Genomic DNA, 22,047 nt, shown 5'->3' on the forward strand with positions numbered 1-22,047 from the left:
TTGAAAACATATCCAGACTAGGTCTCTGCTACTTATTACCTGTGTAACTTTGAACTAGTATCTTGAGTTTTACTACAGTTAGCCCTTCCCCATCATGATTTTCCCCATCACAGTTTCTTTAAATTGAGGATCACAGCATATGAAATTAAATAGGAATTTTGGGGGGAATTTTGTGGAAGCCGCAGATGACTCACAAAGGCCAGCAGATGACACAGAGCCTATGACCAAATACTTAACCCAGATTTTACAATAAGGTACCGTAAACACAGCCCATAAAAGAAAAAGAAAAAATTCAGGCATCTTCTCTGGTATGAGGGGAGGGTCAAAAAATTTTATGCAGATTTCCTAGATTGCAGGGTCACCACACCCCTAAGGTCTGTGATGTGGAAGGGGCAACTGTACTTTGTAATTGTTCTCTTTATGTTATGTATATATTTATTTAGGTATTTATTGTTTTCCTATTAGAATATAAACCTTTTGGGCAGCAAACATTATTAAGTGCTCACCTTACTAATTAGACACTTTATGAGTAGGGATCATTTCAGTTTTGTTTCATTTTTTATTGTATTTATACTTCTAGCCCCTAATGCCTAGCAGACAGTAAGCTCTTTTAAATTCTTGTTGATTGATTGATTGATTTACCTTGGTCTGATTTTTTTCATCTACAAAATGATATGACTAGGTGACCTTTAAAGTTCCCTTCTAGCTCTGTTTCTGTATGCTGATGCTGGATAAATTTGTTACTGCATTCTTTTGTGATGTAGGTATAAAATGCCTTTAAAGGTAATAATCATTTCACGTCTATTTTTATAGTTACTTTGTAGATCTCTGTAAAAGCTAAGAATGTTTTGCATTTTGAAATGATCTTCAGAAGACCCTGTGTAGTAACGATTATACGGATTTTCAAATATATCTGTGCTAGTCCTAAAAATATTAGATAAGAGTCATTGATGGAGTACATTCTCTCATCTGTGATTTATTTAAAGAAGTAAGGTCTTATGAAACTTTCTGAGAGGTGGTAGTTTCCAGAAAAGTTTTCAATGATAAACCATATTTTTTAGAAATTTAGTTTTTCAAAATATTTAATTATAAACAACCAAAGCCTACACTCTTCAGAGTATGTGCTAAGAAAAAGAATAATAACAGTATCTTTTCTAATAATAGATTTTGACTTGGTGGAAGATCAAAAAGTCACAGAATTTCAGACAAAAACTATGTTCTAACTTCCCCCAATAGACGGGGTTAGCCCCATGCCAAATTGCTTTGTAGTTGGTACCTTCTTACCTCCCTTTGTTCTGCTTTCCCCTTTCTTGTATGCACCCATAATGGTCCCAGGGACCATCATGCTGGTGCTAGCCACTCACAGCTACACTATTAGATACCCTACCCATACCTGCCCTGGACTTTTATTAAAGTAATAACAACAAAGCTATTATTTTTAGCTGATCCTTATATAGCAATTTAAAGTTTACAAATTTCTTTACACATATCATCTCACTTGATCCTCACAGAATATAAAGTGCTATTATTATACCTTTTACAGATGAGGAGACTGAGGGTGAGAGGGGCTAAGTGACTTGCTCATGGCTTCTCTGTGGAATTTTGACTAGAACAAATATAGATCAGCTATAGCTATAGATTCACAGAGGCTGTGAGCAAGAAGAGGTGAAACCACTTGAGAGGAAGAAGGGTCAGCTGCACGACTTTAAAGTACAACTCCCCTGACTCCAAGTCCAGTGTTCTTTCCACCACACCACATTGCTTCTCCTGCCATGTATCATCTCAGGCTCTCAGCCCTTTTATATTGTAAAGTATTTAGTCATCTAATTCATGCTGAAGTGTTCAAGGCTTATGCTGATTTAATGTTTACCGTGACTCAGAGGAATGAATATGAAACAGAATTTCAGACATCCATGAAAGTCTAGTAGAGAAGCTATTTGGAAATAGGAATAGGAGGCCTTCTCAAAATGAGAGCCATGGGTTATGATGTAACCTACCCTTGTATACTACCAGCCTTATTGAGAAATATAATAATAGATTAAGAATGGTCAGGGTGTCAGTATGATAACTGCTCAAGTCTAAAACTGAAATTGTGTGAGTTGTCTGAGAGTCTATAGAAATCAAGTCTTTGTAGGTAGTTCTGTATAGTTAGCAAAATAATTGACATATATTATCTTGTGTTATCCTTAGCATACCCTGTAAGGTATTAGTACAGGTATTATTCCCATTTTACATATGAGAAAACTGTGGTTCATAGCTTAGGCTTGCCCAAGGTTATACAACTATCAAGTTGCAAAGTCACTTTATTATATTTGTAGTAATAAAAGAAAGGCTTTTTATTTATACACTTTTGAAAACTGTACCTTTTTAAAAAATATTTTTATTGCAAACAGTTTATATATGTGATGAAATTTTGCATTATTTGGTGTCACAGTTTGGGTAAAAATGAAGACCTGAGTTTGACTCTTTACAGGAAATTGGGGATCAGGAAGCTGATATAAACAGGAACTTTATTACTATGTACCACAGCAAGCCTAGGGAAACAAAGCATACCCACAGATACCTTCTGTGGCAATAGAGGGAGACAGAGATCCATCCTCAAACAGCAAGAAATTTTCCCACAACCCAAGAGAGGGAGATGTCAGAGCTGGGATACAAGGAGGGAAATTAGATACCCTAAAAATGGTCTTGGTGTAGAAGAGGTAATCAGTGCCAAAGACGGGAGGGGGTATTCCTAAGTAAGACCCAGATGTGGTGAAGTTGTTGGGATCATTTATTGATACCTGGTTTGAGTGACGCATGGGAAGAGAGAGTTTCTTTGTTGGGACTAGAAATTGGGAGAAGGTCTGAACTGACTATGAGAGGCAGTAAAAGAAAGGAGTAACTCAGACTGCTGCACATAGCCAGGAGCATTTTCCAGTCAGAAGCTGTGATCATTCACTATTGACCCAGGGTCAGAAGAGTAAGTGACAGTATCTGCCCTTGTAATTTAAGGGCCTTAGGACCACTTAGCCTCAGTGACCTCATATGGAGTCTTATCATTATACTTCCGCTATCAAACCATAGAAACTACAATTATCATAAGTTTCTATAATTGAAGTCTTTTTCTAATTAAACCAACATAAAGTCTTGAATTGGAAATACATAACATATGCATGTATATATGCATATATAAGTGGAGAAAGAATATATTATTGCTAGATTTGAAGGCAGGAAGACCTGAGTTCAACTCTCATTCTCTGTCCACCAAATGCCTTTGAATGCATACTTACATGCATATATATGTAGTATAAACATATGTGCATGTATACACAGAGAAGGAGAGGAAAAGAGAGATCACCAGAAGAGCCTTATTCACCTGATAGATTTAGTTAGACATTTGTTCTGACTTTGAAGCTATACCCCCAAAGACAGTGTGAATATGGCCATGGACACCGTATTTGGGATACTGCTGATATCTGGAAAATAAGGAATGTCTTTTTCCTGACTACTTAGTGGCCTGTTGGTACCACAATGATGATTGGTTGAGACCTCACTAGCGTGAATCTGATCCATGCCCTGAACTTTGGGCTTCCTCAGTATGGTGTCAGTGGGCACCTAAAGCAAATACCATTCCCTCCCAAGAAGATGTTACCATAATGCTAAACCTAGTTTCATTGGTAACATTCACTCCATATAGATTAGATACATCTTCAAATTCAGAACAAAACCTTTATCTTTCAACCATGTCAAGTTTAGGCTCCCGCTGATCACACCCTCTACATAATATGTATGATATATGTGTGTCTTTTTCTTATATAGAGAAACATCAAGATATTTTACATATATGTTAAACAGATGAAAAGAGGTTTTTTATAAATGATAGTGAACATTTATCTTCCCTTAAAAATATATCGACTTTATTTTCTTTTTCATGGCATATCTTTATTGTGCCACTTAAAATCTTTTAGTTAAAGGTTTAGTCCAATGTCAAGTTTTTCATTACCTAAGACCTCTTCTAATAATGATACTATCGAAGAAATATTTAAGAAAGATCTAATTGAGAACCTGGGAAATAGATCCAAACTCCTCCTCTCTTACCTCCAAGTTCACTGCCAGGACAGAAGAAGTTTCCTATATTGTCATCATGAACAATAACAGACAGTTTGCTCAGTTGTTTGCTGGGTTCTCTTTTGTGCATTTAGTGTTACAAATTTGGTGAGAAATATCTTTACTTGAGTGTAAATTTAAATAGGATAAGGATGCTATGGTTATGCTAGCCTCACATGCCTTATGTATATGTTGCAACATTAACCTCCCGTCTATACCGTCCTGTTTCATCTGTCTTCTGAAAAGGAAGCCATACAACTCTAATCGTTATCAAGAGTGCTCTCTCAGTACATCTTCTCTTCCCCATTCTGTGAAGTTGTTATAAGAATTAAAGGACTGAACCAGTGTCTTTCCTTCTTTCTTTACAAGTTACAGTAGGAAGCAGTATTCTCTTAGCTTTCTTACTTAAATCTACATAACCACAAAGCATGGATTTAGAAAATCAAATGAAATCAGTTTCTTTCTGAATTAAGAAATATTTCAATTGTAACAGAATATGTAGGAGCTGTTTTCACTTTATACCCTTTGACCATCCTTGGAATTTTTGTATTGTATTTAATCATTTCCAGACACTTTCTTTTCTGTTTTGCTCACTGTAAATTGATGTTCATTTTATGTTTAGACTGTCAGTAGCTTAATGAAATAAAATATTAATATTTGAAATTAATTATTTTAAAATATAGGATATGAAATTGATTTTATTTTTAAAGAAAAATGCTATATTAATAAAAATGGAAACAAAAAGGGAAAGATTTTTTTAGAGTAGAATAAAAATATATTCAAAACCTGAGACATGACAACTATGCTAACAAAGTTCACATATGTCTTTGTATATAATTAATTGCGATATGTCCTTATACAATATACAATATACAATAACAGTATTGTTTTAGTATACTAATATGTTTTCTATTGATTAAGTCAAACTTAACTAGTGTCCAAGTTGACTAGTAATTTTTTTGGATGTCTGCAATTTTTTAAAAGATTTTTTGAGTTCTGTATATTATCTCAAGTTCCTTTATTTACTTCATTGTTCTGAACATTATTTTAATGTTATTTCAGATGCGACAGGAGTTGAAAAAAAGTATAGCCAGGGAACTTGATGAAGGTATGTCCAAATTGTTCATAAATAAAATGTTATAATTTGATGCTATACTTGAAGCTGCAGGTAAATGGAAGTGTGGTTGACATTTTACTCAAACAGACAAATCAAATAATTGGCATGGTGAGCCCAGAGGCAAAAACAAACATAATTAATTAGGAAATAGAGCATAATGTGAGTATAAATAAACAGATCACCATGAACATAAATACAATTGCAGTTTATATGCCAGCTTCTTCTGCAGAGGATGAAAAAGAAACATTACATGAACAATTTGATGAGTTACTCTACAACCAACATCCATCTTAAGTGTAATAAGAATGACTTGCATTTATATAGCACTTTAAATTTTGTGAAGCATTTTGCATACATTACCTAATCTGAGCTCTAAAACAAGCCTGTTATGGTAGGTGACTTCCAAGAAAACTTGAGTTGGAGTCCTCCCTATGATACATACTGCCCATGAGACCATGGGCAAGTCACTTAACTTCGAAGTGCTCAGGAAACTCTAAAACTCAGTTGTACCAATGACCCTTTGCATGCTTTTCACACCCAGAATTCCTTAACATGATGAATCATAAATTCCAAGTGAAATTAAAAAATTACGCACACATATATATGTAATTTTTTTCCTTCTTTTGCCCCCAGCTGGATTTACTAATGAATCCTCAAGAATGCCAAATCTGAATCAGGATCCTGTTTCCCTAGCAACTCAGGAATACTTAGAGGTTTTAAAGAAGAATTACATGCTTTAAAGGAAGAAGTAGTGTTCATTTATGAATTGAACTATGTTTACACAATACTTAATAGTTTTCCATTAAATATATAAATGTGAAAAAATTTGTGTTAGAAAATGCGTTGTGTCATAAGTTTTAATATGTATTATGTGTATATATGCATATGTAAATATATCTGTATAGTTCTTTAGTAAAAATTTATTTCTTTAAATTTTGTAACATTGCCCCCCAAATTGTTAGTTATTGCAAGGAATCTCAAAGCCCCTAATTGATTGTAATTTTTTTAGTTATCTATCTTTGAAGGTTGTACTGTATTTTCCATTTAATATCATTGTGTGTAGACCTAAGCATTTAGTAAATTTAGATAGAATTATTTGATATATTGCTATTATTTCTACTGTCAGTATTTGAATTTTAATATATCTGTAACCGTGCCATGAAATTTATAGACTGTATTTTAAATTGTATTTTATGTTATTTAAAATTACAGTGCTTAAACTTTTGTTTTCCAACTTTAAATGAATCAAATATATCTTTTAGCTTGCAAGTTTTATGATAATAGTGCTTTTCTTTGTGAAGTCTCTAATCACAAAACCTAGGTTCATTCAAGTCTTAATTTTACCGTATGCATTTCTTTCTTAAGACTCGGCAGGGATGGACACACCACTACTTGAGAGTCAAATCTGGCTGCTGCTTATTTTTGTACTGCAAACTAAGAATGATTTTTACCTTTTTAAATAAAGTCTTAATGTATTTATTGTAAAACATTCTTGACTCTCTAGCCAAACAATACCAAGGTTATCATAGTTTGTCCACTCTTGAATTAAACTATCCACAGAAGAAATTTCTACATCAGGGGTTTCCTACAGTGATGAAATCATGGGTCTTGGCCAAGTATCTGTGCAGATGTATACACAGAGACATGCACATGCACTTGTGCATACACATGCATGCACAGACACATCCCCTGTATGCCACTTCAGTCCAGGTAATTATCTAAGAAACACTTGATGTTTACCTTTTTTGTGAGAGGCACTCTGTCTCTCCCCGAAAGAGATAGCTACATAAATATGATGTGTTCTCCTTGTCCTGCGGGATCAAACAGTCTTGTAGAGAGAAAAAGATCATCTATCCTAAGTTAGAGTATAAAGTGTAATCAGAAAGGTACAGCACAATATGGGAAAAAAGAATTCAAAGTGTTTTAACAAAGGGAACAAATAGAATAGAACTGAAGACACTGTGAAAAGAGATCATAGGTATGAAACTGGAAAGCCTCTAAAGGTCGTCTGGTCTAGAAGTTCATGACCAGACCATTTGAAAGGCTGGTGAAGCCTATAGACTTCTCCAAATAACATTTTTAAGCGAATACAACACAAAGGAAAGAAAAGGTAGGTGAATATATAAACAATGCTTTTCGCATCAAAGTTCATAGAATCTGCCACATCTATCCACAGATACCTTGGAGGTCTGTGGACCCCTGATCTAGTTCAGCGCCCTTACTTTACTGATAAGGAACTGAGGCCCAGACAGGTTAAATGGATTACCCAAGGCTTGTTATTATTCAGTCATGTCCAACTCTGTATGGCCCCATTTGCTTTTGGCACAGATACTGGAGTAGTTTGCCATTTCCTTCTCTGGTTCATTTTTCAGATGGGGAAACTGAGGCAAATAGAGTTAAGTAACTTACCCAGGGTTATACAGCTAATAAATCTCTGAGGCCACCTTTGAACTCGGGTCTTTCTGACTCCATACCCAACTCTCTATCCACTTAAAAGGCTACAGAGGTAGTGAGGGTAAGAACTGAGATTTGAAGTTAAGTTCTTTAACTCCCAAATTCTACATTTTTTAAATTATAAATATTATTAATATCAACATTCCACATATAAATAAAAAAAGACATGTGTTAAATTGAATATTGCATATAGCTTTTGAAATATATATTTTTTCTTTTTAAAGTATTATTGATGTTTTATTACATTTTCATATTTAGAGGTCCCTTGTAATAAAGTAAAACCAAGTGAAACAAAACCAAAAATGTGCTGACCTCATCTAAAAGTATGTGCAAAATTTCCACATCTGTAGTTCCCCTCGACCTCTTTATTCTTAATTAACAGAAATCTGTTTTATCACCCTCCTATCCCTACCTCACTGGTAAAAAGAAAAGGAAAAATTTCTTGTAACAAATAGGCATAGTCAAATAAAACAAACTTTCTCATGGGCTGTTTACAAAAATATAGGGTGTCTCAAAAGTTTTAGTGCCACTTTAAGCTTTAATAAAATTCGAATGTGAATGCTACAAATGTATTTTTTTAAAAAACCATAATTTGGAAGTTTATTTAAATGTTTAAACTTAGTTTTTGAAGAAGCAGTTTTAATTTTCACAAGACAGGGCACACTGCCAATATGTATTTCTAGTGCTAAAGTTTTAGATGACACTTCCCAAAACTGATGGATCAGTCAGTAGAGGAAGTCCTCTTGCTTAGCCACTTCTTTCATCTGACCTGTCGCCGTTAGATTATTTTGTTTGTGATCACATCAAAATTCATATATCAATCAAAACCTCATTCTTAGGATGATCTAAAGACTAGGATTACAAATGCAACCCTTTACACTTGCAGTCCTGCTACTCTGTAGCAGCATGTGGAAGTTTTTACATTGACAGTGATTATGTTTAATTTTTAAAAATATATTGATATATAAAAATAATCTTTTCAATGTTGGTTTTGTAAAGTTTTTGAGTTTTTTTAGCATTTCTCCTTCTAAAGTTATTTAAGTTTAAAACTGCACTAAGAATTTTGAAATGTCTTGTATATATCTCTCATCCTGCCCCCTAAAGCTACCACCTCTATGTCAGGCAGTGGATATTATGTCTCATCATTGATTTTTTGGAATCGTTGTATAGTCATTGTTCATAATTGGAGGGGAGGGGTTAATTGATACATATTTTTAAAAGTTTCATTATATTCTTTTTTATCCATCTTGAAATCACTTTCAGTACTCATTATTCTCCTCACCCCAAAACAACTATGTAGTCAAGCAAAACAAAATTACCCTTTGGTCTTACCTGAAAATACATGTGTAATATTAATCAGGTAATAAGATCTTCCCTGCCCATTAATAGACCTTATGGGGAGCCCATTGGGAGGGACTTGCCTAAGGAGGAATTTGCTTAGGGGGAGGCTTGCTTGTAGAAAGGCTTGCACACCTTTTGGTACTAAATTGATTAGGCATTGAGTCATGAGGGTTGTAATGCCTTCAGGTTCTGAGAAGTATATAAATACTCTGAGTTGGTATTTTACTTTGGGGGTTCACTTACGAGAAAAACTGTTTGATTCCCTGGTCGAGACTCTGAGTGGCCATATGTTCAGACTCCTCAACTACTCAGATGTAAAGGCTGTCTTGATCCAGTGGTATGTATAAAAGTATATAGCAGTATTGCTTTGATTCAAGCAGTCAGAACCCTGCCTGTTGGTCTTTATGCAAATTTCTCTGCTTGTAATTTCTCTGATGTTCAGGGTACTAACTTTTCCCCTAAACTAGTGAAGTAGTTAAAGAAGATTTTTGACCCCTTAAAAGTTGTTTTCCTTTGAGAAAAGCAGATCCAAGAACCTGTGCTACCAGGTCATCCTGGGTGTACCAGGGTGCTTGCTGTTATATGTCATTCTGTTCCACTAGTTCACTAGATTTCTGACAAGATGTAGTCAGCATGCTTTATCATTCAAAAATCTTTCCGATACACCATGATGTTTCTCCAGTAGTAAAAAGAACCCTGTCCTTGAACTCAGAGAACTCCTGCTTCTGACACTTACTACTTGTGTGACCTTAGGCAAATCATAAGCTCCTTGGGACTCAATTTTCTTATCTATAAAATTAAATGTTGGACTAAAATTCTTCTGCAGTCCCTTCCAACTCTAGATCTATGATCCAATGGGGGAAAAATATGTATAGTTAGCTCCTTGAGGGTAGGTGTATTTTTCCTCGTCATCCATCTTTCTCACCTAGCTCAGCTACTTTGTTATAGTGTTGTTCAGTCTTTGTGACCCTGCAGACCATACTGTTATTGTGTTTTCTAAGCAAATATACTTAAATACTTTGTCATTTCCTCCTCCAGTAGATTAAGGCAAACAGAGGTTAAGTGTCTTGCCTAAGATCACACAACTAGTAAGTGTCTGGGACTAGATTTGAACTCAGGTCTTCCAGACTGTTGCCCCAACAGTACATTCTTAATAGATGCTTATTGACCTGAATTAAAAAGATAGACAGGCTTACTGATTATGGATATCCAACTGCTAAATCAATTAGGAATCTTATTTAAGATGAGGAGGAACTTACTTTTAGATTTTTTTTTTTAATTTTGTGCTTGCTAGAGAAGATTATACTAACACCTATAAGAGTCTGCTGCTTATTGCTAACATCTTAGTCCATCAACAGAGGCTAGGGAGGAAGGAGAGGATGCAGCTAAATTGGATTAAAGACAAGGTTTCAAGGAACCTGTACATGACTAAAAGGCATGGGCAACTGGCTCACTTTGGTACCCAGAAGGTACAGGCAAAGGAACAGGTTCTCCCCTACAGAGTATTTGCTATATTATCTTCTCGCTATTGGCACTCATTAGTTACGTATGCTATAAATAGAGGATGATCCCTCCACTCAGGAAGAAGATAAAGAGGGAGAGAGGGAACACTACGTTTTGGCTTATTAGAGAAGGCTTCAGAGACAGCACAAAGATAATCCAAGATGGAATACAAAAAGAAAAAAAAAACCTGAGGAGACATAGGAAAATTGATAGTACAGTCATGGAGATTGGTGATAGAAAAGCCTGCCAGAAAGAGAGGAGGCAACTCTGATGCCAAAGCTATATAACATGTATCCCATAATATAAATAAAATAGTAACACCCCATGCTCCAGTATATTGAAGATTGGGGGGAGCATCCAACTGTCATAGAAAGTAACTTAGAGAAATTCTTGAGCCTCGTTTTGACACTACCCATCCCTCCCTTGTGTATTTCACTCATTTTCTTAGACTGTTTACCTTCATCTCAGGACTATTGTTATAAAAGCATTTTTTGACTGTCCTAGCCCTAGAATTTGGTTACCTTCAGAATTCTGACTTGACCTGGCCTACTGCTACTTGAAATGTTTTCTCTTTCATCCATGTGAAGGGTTCTTCCTTAGAGCTTGTTAATTGTGCTTTTCACAGACCTCTATAGGCCTCATTGCCTTTCAAGTCGAAGGATCTGGAAACAATTGTAAACATCAGAGTTTTCCATGGATTCAATGAGGTGCCCCTTCCATTACTAGTATCAGTTCTGGTGGATTTGGTATTCTTTTAATGTGCCATGAGAGAATGGCTTCACTCAGCAACAAAGGACAAACCACAACAATTTCAGTAGATGCAGCTGCCTGATGGGACCCAGCTAGCTGAGTAACTCAGCTCCTCCTCTCCTGTCTGTCTCCCCATCCCCTTCGTTCTCCTCTGCAAAGGAAGGTAAATTGGGATGGGCAGAGGATGCCCGTTAACTTGGGATTTACTGACTAGATTTCTTCCTCTCCCCTTCCCTCTCCTCCCCTCCTTTTCCCTCCCCTCCTCTCCTCTCCTCTCCTCTCCTGCCCCTCCCCTCCTCTCCTGTCCCCTCCCCTCTCTTTTCCCCTCTCCCAAAACCTCAAACCTACTGCACTCCAAAGTTCATAGATTGGACACTAGGTCCCTGACCAACCTCCACTTAAAGGCTATTTTCTGAACCTCCTGGCTTAAGAGTGATTATCAATAGTAACTGTTGCTGTTTCCCTCCCAGCCTCACATAGTTATTTTTCTTTGCCTCATTAAAGGAGTCATCACCTGACTACTTCTTAAACAATCCTATTCACCTAATGGGCATTACCTTACCCTAAGTGAGTACCTGAATGAACCTTATCCTAAAGGGACCAAGGTCTCCCATTGCATCTCCAGTCATCCTGATGAATATCTGGTCACTGGATTCAGATGGTTCTGGAGAAGTAAGGCCAGTGACCTACACAGCCCTCCCTCACTCAAAACAAAGTCAAGTGCAAGTCATGTTATCATTTCTCTGATGGCAATGGTCATCAGCAACAAAGGACAAACATAACAACAATCAGCTCTGGAGGACTTGGTATTCTTTCAACATGCCATAAGAAAATAATAGGAAGACAAAAATGACTATGATGATGATTTCCATTCCAATCTCAGTTACAGTCTTTCCCTTCTTTCCTGCCACATCCCTCAAACACACACACACACACACATGCACACAATGACAACATAACTGATTGATTGTCTAGAAGGAGCCTGGTTAATAGTTTCTTTGTTTTTTCTCCCTGCTCTGGAAATTAACAAAAAATGAATCAATTTTCTTTTGTTTGGCTGGAAGCCACACTAGGAGAAATTGCCCTGGTCAGTATATACCAGTTATGAAATCTCTCTTTCCCCTCCCTTATACTTCAGCCTTCTCCCACTTTTCCCCCATTTCTAGCCCCAGATAATTTCCCCATTGTCTTTTCTCTGATGCAATTGGGTAATGCAACATAGAACAGCAATACAATGATAAATCATATTTATCTTAGAAAATCATATTTCTTAGAAAATTATAAAGAAAAGGGAAACAGAAAACAAACTCTTAAGAAGCATGGAGAGTAATTTTATTACCTTAAAAAAGAGAACAGAAATAAGTTTGTCAGCTTGGCGTAACTGACTCCATTTTATGGAAGAATTATATTAAGTTTTAATTTTATTAATTTTAATTTCTTTAAAATTTCCTTTTGTTTTTTATCAATCTCATAAGCAATTGTATGTTATGATCGTCATATATGTGCTTATAGACGACTGATAAGTATATGGAGACCTTTTGATAGGACAGACCACCAATGGTAAAATATTATAAACAACTTTATCAGAAGCTCATCTAATGGACTACCAATCAAATTATGTGGCAAACAAATTAGGACCACCCCCAAAGAGAACTATAAGAAACCACAGGAAAGCCTACTCCTTGGTTGTGAGCAGGACAGACTCCCAGGTTCTCTGTTGGTAAAATGAACATGAACAGCTTTTATTTGCATGAGGGCAGTTCTAACTGTCCTGAAAGACTTGCCAGATGATCACCTTGCAGGGACACTGGCTAAGAAAAGAGGTAATCTTGTGAGCATCACTATGAAAGACTCTTACAGGAACCTCTAAGATGAAGGTTAGGAGTCTATTCTTAGAGGGGGATGATGAGTTTATGCAATATTGTCATCACAGGATCATAGATTTAGAGCTGGAAGGGACCTTAGAAGTCATCAAACCCTAGCTCATCATTTTATAGATGAGGAAACTGAGGATTAGGTAAAGGCTATCCGGTTGGTATGTGTCAGGGGTGGGATTTGAGCACAATATCCCCTAGAATATTCTGCCTCTCATTAGCCACAGAAACCCAGAGACCAATTACTCAGTCATAATATCTCAGTTTACTAAAGCATTACACTACACTCAGGTTATATATCCCTTAACTATTTACAAAACGCTTTCTCCCAAGTGACACTCAAAGAAAGTTCATCCAGAGTTTTCAGGATCATCATCCCCACTGCACTTTTTCTAAGAGAAGATGCAGGGTTAATTGGTATTCCCTGGCAGGACTTCTACTTTACAGACCAATTAGAATTCATGTGGTTCAACAACAATCACTGTCTCCATCTAGCCCTGCACAGAGAATATAAATGTGCTCTCTGATAGTCTGTTCCCTAGTGGCTACCTAGATCCTTTGTTTATACTCAGAGAGTGGCTCCATTCAAAATGGCTCAACTTTTAAACTGACAGTTGAGGAGATCTCTATTGCTTAAGAAGTATTAAGAGGTATGAACTTGGTTAAAGCTATTGGTTGCATTTTCATTACTTATCTCATGGCACACAGGGTAGACAATTACAGATAAATTGTTCCAGGCATGGTAGTGTATTAGTACACAAGATGTGGAAGTGCTGACAAAGCCATCATCCCTAAACACCACCATCCTGAAGTGTAGAGCATTTCTTTCCTGTTCAACCAAAGCAAAACACATCCACTGACAATAATAAGGACTGGTAGCACTTGCTGATACTGTCATCAGAATGTAAGAATGCCAGCAAAGTTTAAAGCCTTGGTTCATTCATTCCTCCAGTCCCATACTATATCCTTAAAAATGGCACTCATCAAAGCAAAAAACTGGGAAACATTTTTTTACAGCCACTGTTCTTTATAAAAGCCTCATTTCTAGAATATATATAGAGAACTGAGTCAAATTTGTTAGACTAGAAGTCATTCCCCAATTGATAAATAGTCAAAGGATATGAACAGGCAGTTTTCAGAGGAAGAAATGAAGGTTATCTCTAATCATATGAAAAAATGCTCTAAGTCACTATTAGAGAAATGCAAATTAAAGCAACTCTGAGGAATCACCTCACACCTGTCACATCGGACAGAAATAGAAAATGATAAATGTTGGAGAAGATATGGGAAAATTGGAATACTAATGCATCGTTGATGGAGTTGTGAACTGATTCAGCCATTCTGAAAATCAATTTGGAACTATGCCCAGAGGACTATAAAACTTTCATCCAGCAATACCACTACTAGGTCTGTATTCTAAAGAGATCATAGAAAAGGGAAAAGGACCCAGAGATACAATAATATTTAAAGCTAATCTTTTTCTGGTGGCCAAGAATTGGAAACTGAGAGAATACCCAAACAAGCTGTGGTATAGGAATGTAATGGAATACTATTGTGCTATAAGAAATGATGAGGAAGTAGATTTCAGAAAAACCTGGAAAAACTTACATGAACTGATGCTGAGTGAAGTGAGCAGAACCAGTAGAACATTAGAAACAGCAACGCTGTGCAATGATTAGCTATGATAGCTTCTCAGCAATACTATGATCCAAGACAATTCCAAAAGACTTGTGATGGAAAATGCTAACCACATCTAGAGAAAGAACTATGGAATCTGAATGCAGATTGAGGCATATCATTTTCACTTTCTGTTTTTAACTTTCTTGTGGTTTTTCTCTTTTGTTCTGATTCTTTTTTTTCACAGCATGACAAATGTGAAATGTTAAACATGACTGTTCATGTAAAACATATATCAGATTGCTTGCTTTCTTGGAGAGAAGGGAGGGAAGGGAAGAGACAGAAAAATTTGGAATTCAATTTTACAAAAATGGATACTGAAAAACTACCTTTGCATATAATTGGAAAAATAATAAGATACTATTAAAAAAGAAAAGAAGAAAGTAGACAGGAATTAGAACTAAAAATAACTCTGAATTTGATTTTTCTTCAACATTTCTTAACTATGGAAATGTAGACTGTGTTGTGTTTGCAGTTCTATTTGCTGTATTCTTACAATATTTGGGGCTAGGAAAGATTTAATAGTTAAAGAAAATTCTCAGGAAAAAAAATAAAATGACACCCATCTCCACTTAGCTCAATTCTACTTTCTGCTTACAGATTCAGTTTAAGTCTCACCAACTCCATGATGCCTCATCTCTAGCCCACTAACTTCTCCCACCATTGACCATTGGCAAGGTAATCCACTGCATCCAGGGCCATCTCTAGTCATCTTGACTTTTTTCTTGCCACTGGACTTTGATGACTCTGGAAGAGAGAGGTTGACAATTTTGTGAAACTTTGCCCCACTTAAATCCAAATCCTGTAAGTCATGACCCCATTGTCTTTGAAAATGAAAAACAAGTTTTCTTCTTCTTGAGTAAGAACTCCTTGAATAAGAAGGAAGTGATCAATTGCCATAAATTTTTGTTTCCTCAAAACAATAGATTTCATTTCTAAAAAAAATAAAAGGAAATGAAAAACGAACAATTGCTGTCTGTACTAATCATTTGACTCTGTCCTACCATGTATGGTTAATTCAGAGATATAGGAGTGGAAATAAAATGGTACTGTTGTAAGCAAGGAGATTGATGGAACTAGAGACATGTCACAACACTAGCTGGGACTGTTGTGAAGAAATTGTGGGACAGTCCTGGGACAGTTGGAATTAACACTGCTTCCAGGTGGAGTTATCTGGTGCCCATCCATGGCACCTTCATGATTGTAAAATCAATCTTTGAGATTTTGGCAGAAACCTCTTTGTTGACTGCTTTTACCATTCTTTTCAGCCTTAGATTTTGTTTTTATCCTATAGACTGATTTTAAACTGCCTGGATAATTGCTTCTCCCCGAAAGTGCTGGAATATTGTAGTAAAAAAACTGTTTAATCCCTCTAGCTTTGAGTAATACATTGTACCATTTGCAAGATAGTGATGTTGACATCATATGACAGGAGCAAAGAAGAACTAAAGAATAATTCTTTGTTCTACTGGAATCTATACTGTCAAGAGAGAGAGGTAGAGGAAGATTCATGTTGGATGGACCTCCTGGGGAGGAGTTTTATGGCAAGACATTGATAAGAAATGAGAGGAGGTTACAATATGCATCATAAAGGAAATAACAAACCCTAATTAAAGATATATTAAGCTCCAAGGACTAAAATTATATCCACAAAATCACAGATCCATCTATAACCTTTGGCTCAGGAATTCCCGAAGGACTCTAGCCTAATATAATACAGATCTAATACAAGGGACCTGATCTCAAAGGATCAGTTTCTTTCTTTGGCTCTTTGCCCTCTATTAAACATAATCCAGGATTTTTTTCAAAATAAAGTTTAGATACAGGTTGTTCTCCAAATGTGAATCATGGACCCCAATTCCCATACATACTTTCAGTGTACATAAATAATGTACAGCCCTTTTGGAAACCACCCATAGAAAATGCATAAAATACTGCATGAGCACTTACAAGAGTCTGTTAACAAGTATGGAAATATAAAGCACTCAAATGACCTATTAAAGTCATCCTCCACACACAACTTGAAGATGCCATCAAGGCAACATCTCATCATTTTGATGAATCCCTTTTTCCCAGAGGGAAAGGTCTCCTCAAGTCCTCCCTTCTTGTCAGACCTGTGCACATACACCAGTATTCTTTGGAAGTTTGAACTTTCAAATTCATGAACTCTTGAACTTTGAGTTCCAAATGAAACAACTACCAAAACTGTTGCTGCCTGGAAAATCTCCCTTCTCTAGCAAGAACATGAAGTCATGCTGCCCAGTGAATTCAAAATCTCCCCTTCTCTAGATCACAGTTTGGGGCTCAGGAACAGCTTCAGCTCCTCTGTCAGGTCTTACACAAGCTGTCACTGCTATGATCGTCTGTTAAAGTTGCCATTACTGCTCTTTGAGGGGGTGGGATGGAAAGAGATATTCAGAACACATCAGTCCTTAGACTTTTTGGTCTCAAGACCATTTTTTACACTCTTAAAAACTGTGACCTTTCCAAAAATTTTTGTTAATATAGGTTTATAGCTATTCCTATCATATTAGAAATTAAAGCAGTATCATTATTCAAATAGTTGTGATCTCTTGACCTGAAAGGGTCTCAGGGACACTGCAAGGGTTCCTGGACCACCCTTAGAGAAGTGCTGCTTAGAGAAGTGCTGCTCTAATGACAAGACCTTACAGATCACAAAATAAATGAACCTGTACCAGTTATAGTCTAAGTGTAATATTAAAAATATTCCTCCCTCCTACATGTTGCACCCTAGGAAACTATCTGTTGTCTGACCCTACTACCAGCTCATTTGTATTTAAACATCATTTAGTCCAAGGAAATTCCATAGCAGATTTGGCCAAAATCCTATTATTAGCAAGTAAAACTAATTAACACATCAAATTACTACAACTTCAAAGGATTGTAATTACAATATTTAAGATGGCATCACTTTAGTCAGAAAATGAGATTTTTTTATCTTAATATTTAATTGTCAAGATACCCACATTTTAGTTTTAAGAAAAATATTCCAGAAAAATAGATCTATTTGAAATGAATATAATTTGAGTTATATAGTATGTTTCTCCTTTTTCAATCTTGAGTCACAAAGCACAGAGGTTGATTTTGGCCCTTTTGTAACTGCAAAATAAGGGTTTATTTTAGGAGAGTTCATTAAAGGGGCTGCACTATATACTCACCATTTTACCAGAGATGTATGTATCATCTCACTCCTCTCCATGTCCTTTCCTACCTCCTCCCAAATATACACAAAATTAAGAATCTAACTTGCACCTGGTTGTTAGCCTTGATGGCATATTTCATGCATCTGGGACACAGAAGTTTTAATTGGTAATATAGAAAACATTTAAGAAGTTAGGTGCCTTAGTACTTTCAAGTATAAATATGCTTTACATGACTTCATTTGAACCTCACAACAACCATGTGAAATTGATCTAAGTTATTTCTATTTTGCAGATGGTCTACGTGAGAGGTTTCAGTTTTCCTATTTCTAAGGGCTTCTAGGTCAGTCACTGGCTGAACAGGATGGTGAGAATGGGGTGTGGCAGAGTGCTGTAGGGTGTCACCCTCCTTTTGGATTAGGATGCAAAAGCTGATTATCTTTAAGAATAAAGTTGTCAAGAACAGTGAAAAAAAGAAAACAGTAAGGTTGCCATAAACTTTATACTTGAACAGAAGTGCACATTATCATAATTTTGGAATCAGAGATCTTCCCAGTAGCTTAGGTTATGAGAGGCAAAATTGTGAAGTTGCATAGGTTAAAGGGAAAACAATCAAAATCTACTACTACTACCACTACTACTACCTTCAAGTCCTAACTCAAGTCATCCCTTTTATGGAAAGCCTTTCCCAACTCTTCTTAATTCTAGTGCCTTCCCTCTTTTATTTCCTATTTATAGCTTGTTTGCTATCTCCTTCATTGGACAGGGACTGTCTTTTACCTTTTTTTGCATCCCTAGATCTTTGCATGAGACCTGGCACCTAATAGATTCCAAATAAATGTTGATTGATAGTAAAGAGGTTACTTTAATTTTCCCCTTCTCTACATAACCTAACCAATGCCAAAAGTAAAAAAAGACCTTAAGGTTATTTCTCAAGGGAGAACAATAGAGACTTCACTTAAGGGAATTTCAACTTTCCCTTAGACCAGTACATATTAATGCTGAACTTCACAGGGTTTGAGGGTGAAGGAACAGAAACTTCTCAAGATTTTAATTTTGAGAAATTTGCCTCAACTTACAAATATCCTATTATATATGTATATATTACCTTTAGCAAGAAATGTTAACACACTACTTCACAAATCAATGCTGGTATCTGTAAATACAACATTCTAATTAGTAAGCTTACAAGCATTAACAGATGTGTAGAACTATCTTCCTGAGTTCAAATCTGGTTTTAGACACCTACTAGCAATGTAACTCTGGGCAAGTCACTTAACTTTGTTCACTTCAGTTCTTCATCTGTAAAATGAGCTAGAGAAGCAAATGGTAAACAACTCCAGTATCTTTACCAAGAAAACACCAAATGAAGTCATGAAGAGTCTGGAACAACTGAACAACAGAATTAGACACCAGACATTCTAGAAAGCATTTCAGTAATTAAAATTTCCACAGTCTTCAGTCCAATCTTACTTTGAGAGAGAGGTTCCCTGCTCCTACCAATGATAGGTAAATTTACTGATGTTGCTTTAGGTCTACTGTTAGTTAAGCTGCTAACAACTATGAATGTTTACATTTTTGCAATTCTTTGATAACTTTGCACACCTCACCCTCACCTAATTAATATATAACATTTGGCCAGCACCATGCAATTTATTAAAGTCACAATTCCCTTTATTTCTTTGTTGCTTGGCTCCATTTTAGTTTGCAATTATCTTGAGGGCAGTTCTCAAGGCATTAAAAGGCGTAACCTGACCTCAGCCATGAGCACCAAGCTCTGACACGCAATCTCTCATCATGGTCACTATGATTGCTCCACAGAGACCAACCTGTCCTGAGTGGACAGCTCCTTACATGAATCACAAGGTTCCTCTAGCATCTCCTTTCTTAAGGAGAATAATGTATGTTCTCTACTATTCTCTCTCAGTGCTCACAGATCAGTTCATAATATTGAAAATTTTCTTTAGTAAATATATATATCCCCTTTGACACTTTCTTCATTTCCTTTATATATATATATATATATCAGTAAAAACCTGTATCCTCTTTGTTCCATTTGTGATCCACAAAGTTATTGCTGTGTCAAGTATATTACAAGCCTTGCTCTGAATGGTAATTTAAGGTTAAAGGTGGGTGGGGGGAGGAGTTAAAAGATCTTCTATGCACATTAATAGGCCTCAATACCCTTTGTCAATTTCTATTGAGGCACTAGGTCAGAGGGTCATGCCCCATAGCTCTGAAAAGTATATAAATATTCTGAAGTGCAGCTTTATTTTGTGGTTTAGTTTTTGGAAGGTTTATATGCCAGATGAGACTCTGGGAAGCCATTAAGGAGCCCCTCAGCTTCGAAAACCAAGATGTTGGTGCTTTTCTCTCTGGTATGTATGTATTGCTTATGGTCAGACAGGTGGAAGCTCTGTCTGTTGGTCTTTATTTCTCTGAATGTTCTCTGAAGTTCAGGGTGCTGACTTTTTTCCCTTGAACTAAGTGAATGATGTATGATCTTGATTAAAGTAGATTGTTGACCCTTCAAAAATTGCTTTTCTTTTAGAAAAGCAGATCTAAGAACCTATAAAGCAGGCCAGAGCTCTTGCTGTTATGTACTCCAAAGCCTTATTTTGTTGTGGAGGTTGGTCCAATCCCTCAGACCCTCTGGAGGCAAAGTGCAAGCTTCAGCAGTTCCTAACCAAGTTGGGGAGGAACATAATACAGGAACAGCAGAACCAAATTGGTCACGATACACCTAGGTTAAGCACAAGTCCCAGCAACTGGATGTTATTTGAATACAGAAAAATTACAGATCCTTGAAGAACAAATGAATATAAACACACCTGCATCAAAAGGTTTGGAAAAGCAAAATTACACAATCATTGTTACCATGTTCTTCTAAAGCTCTTGAAAATGTCCAAGTTGTTGATACTTCACGTCCAAGACTTTTCTTTTTTAAAATTATTTATTTTTAGTTTTCAACATTCACTTCCCCAAGATTTTGAGTTCCAAATTTTCTCCCCATCTCTCCTCTCTGCCCACCCAAGGCAGCATGCACTTTGATTATCCCTTCCCCCAATCTGCCCTCCCTACTATCACACCCCTCCCTTCTTTATCCCTATCTCCTCTAGTTTCTTGTGAGGGAAGATAGATTTCTATACCCCATTGCCTATATATCTTATTTCCCAGTTGCATTTAAAAACAATTTTGAACATTTGTTTTTAAAACTTTTGAGTTCCAATTTTTCTCCCTTCTTCCCTTCCCACCCATCCCCACTGAGAAGGCAAGCAATTCAATGTTATGTTATACATGTGTAGTAAGACTTCCATAAGTCATGTAAAAGACCATATTTCCCTCTATCCTATTCTGCCCATTTATTCTATTTTCTCTTTTGACCCTGGCCCTCCTCAAAAGTGTTTACTTCTAATTACCACCTCCTCCCATTTGCCCTTCGTTCTATCATCTCCCTCATACCCTTCTGATTCCCTTCCCACCTACTTCCCTGTAGTGCAACATAGATTTTTATACCAAATTGAGTATGAGTCATGAAGACCCAAATGTGATGAGTAAGGTTCTTTTTTTCCTCACCTCCCCCCCTTCACCTCCATTGACAAAGCTTTTTCTTGCCTTTCATGTGAGAAAATTTGCCCCATTCTATTTCTCCCTTTCTCCTCCCAATATATTCCTCACCCCTTAATTCTATTTTTAGATATCATACCTTCCTATTCAATTCACCCTGTGCCTTCTGTATATGTATGTATGTATATATATATACATACATACATATATATATATATATATATATATAAATAATTCCTCCAACTACCCTAATAATGAGAAAAGTCTCATGAGTTACAAATATGATCTTTCCATGTAGGAATGTAAACAGCTCAACTTTAATAAGTCCCTTATGATTTCTCTTTCTTGTTTACCTTCTCTTGATTCTTATGTTTGAAAATCAAATTTTCTATTTAGCTCTGGTCATTTCAACAAAAATGCTTGAACTGAATCCCCATTTTTTCCCCTGAAGTATTATACTCAGTTTTGCTGGGTAGGTGATTCTTTATTTTAATCCTAGGCCCTTTGACCTCTG

The 22,047-nt window shown here is 36.2% G+C and overlaps 1 protein-coding gene across 11 annotated transcripts in view; it reads left to right on the forward strand.

Moving 5' to 3' along the window:
- LOC140533323 (ankyrin repeat domain-containing protein 26-like) overlaps nt 1-6,693 on the forward strand; it is a 78,588-nt gene extending 71,895 nt beyond the window's left edge. For 9 of the 11 annotated variants that reach the window (XM_072652925.1, XM_072652928.1, XM_072652935.1 and 6 more), the window contains 2 exons: nt 5,152-5,197; nt 5,840-6,693. In XM_072652925.1, the coding sequence (XP_072509026.1) occupies nt 5,152-5,197; nt 5,840-5,946 (153 nt within the window). In that variant the 3' untranslated portion in view covers nt 5,947-6,693. Of the gene's footprint in view, nt 1-5,151; nt 5,198-5,839 lie in introns of those variants that run through there. The other 2 variants (XR_011976875.1, XR_011976876.1) reach the window with 2 other exon arrangements.
- The last annotated feature ends 15,354 nt before the right edge of the window (nt 6,694-22,047 follow it).

This window comes from Notamacropus eugenii, chromosome 3 (genome assembly GCF_028372415.1).
Source record: "Notamacropus eugenii isolate mMacEug1 chromosome 3, mMacEug1.pri_v2, whole genome shotgun sequence".
Lineage (NCBI taxonomy): Eukaryota > Metazoa > Chordata > Mammalia > Diprotodontia > Macropodidae > Notamacropus > Notamacropus eugenii.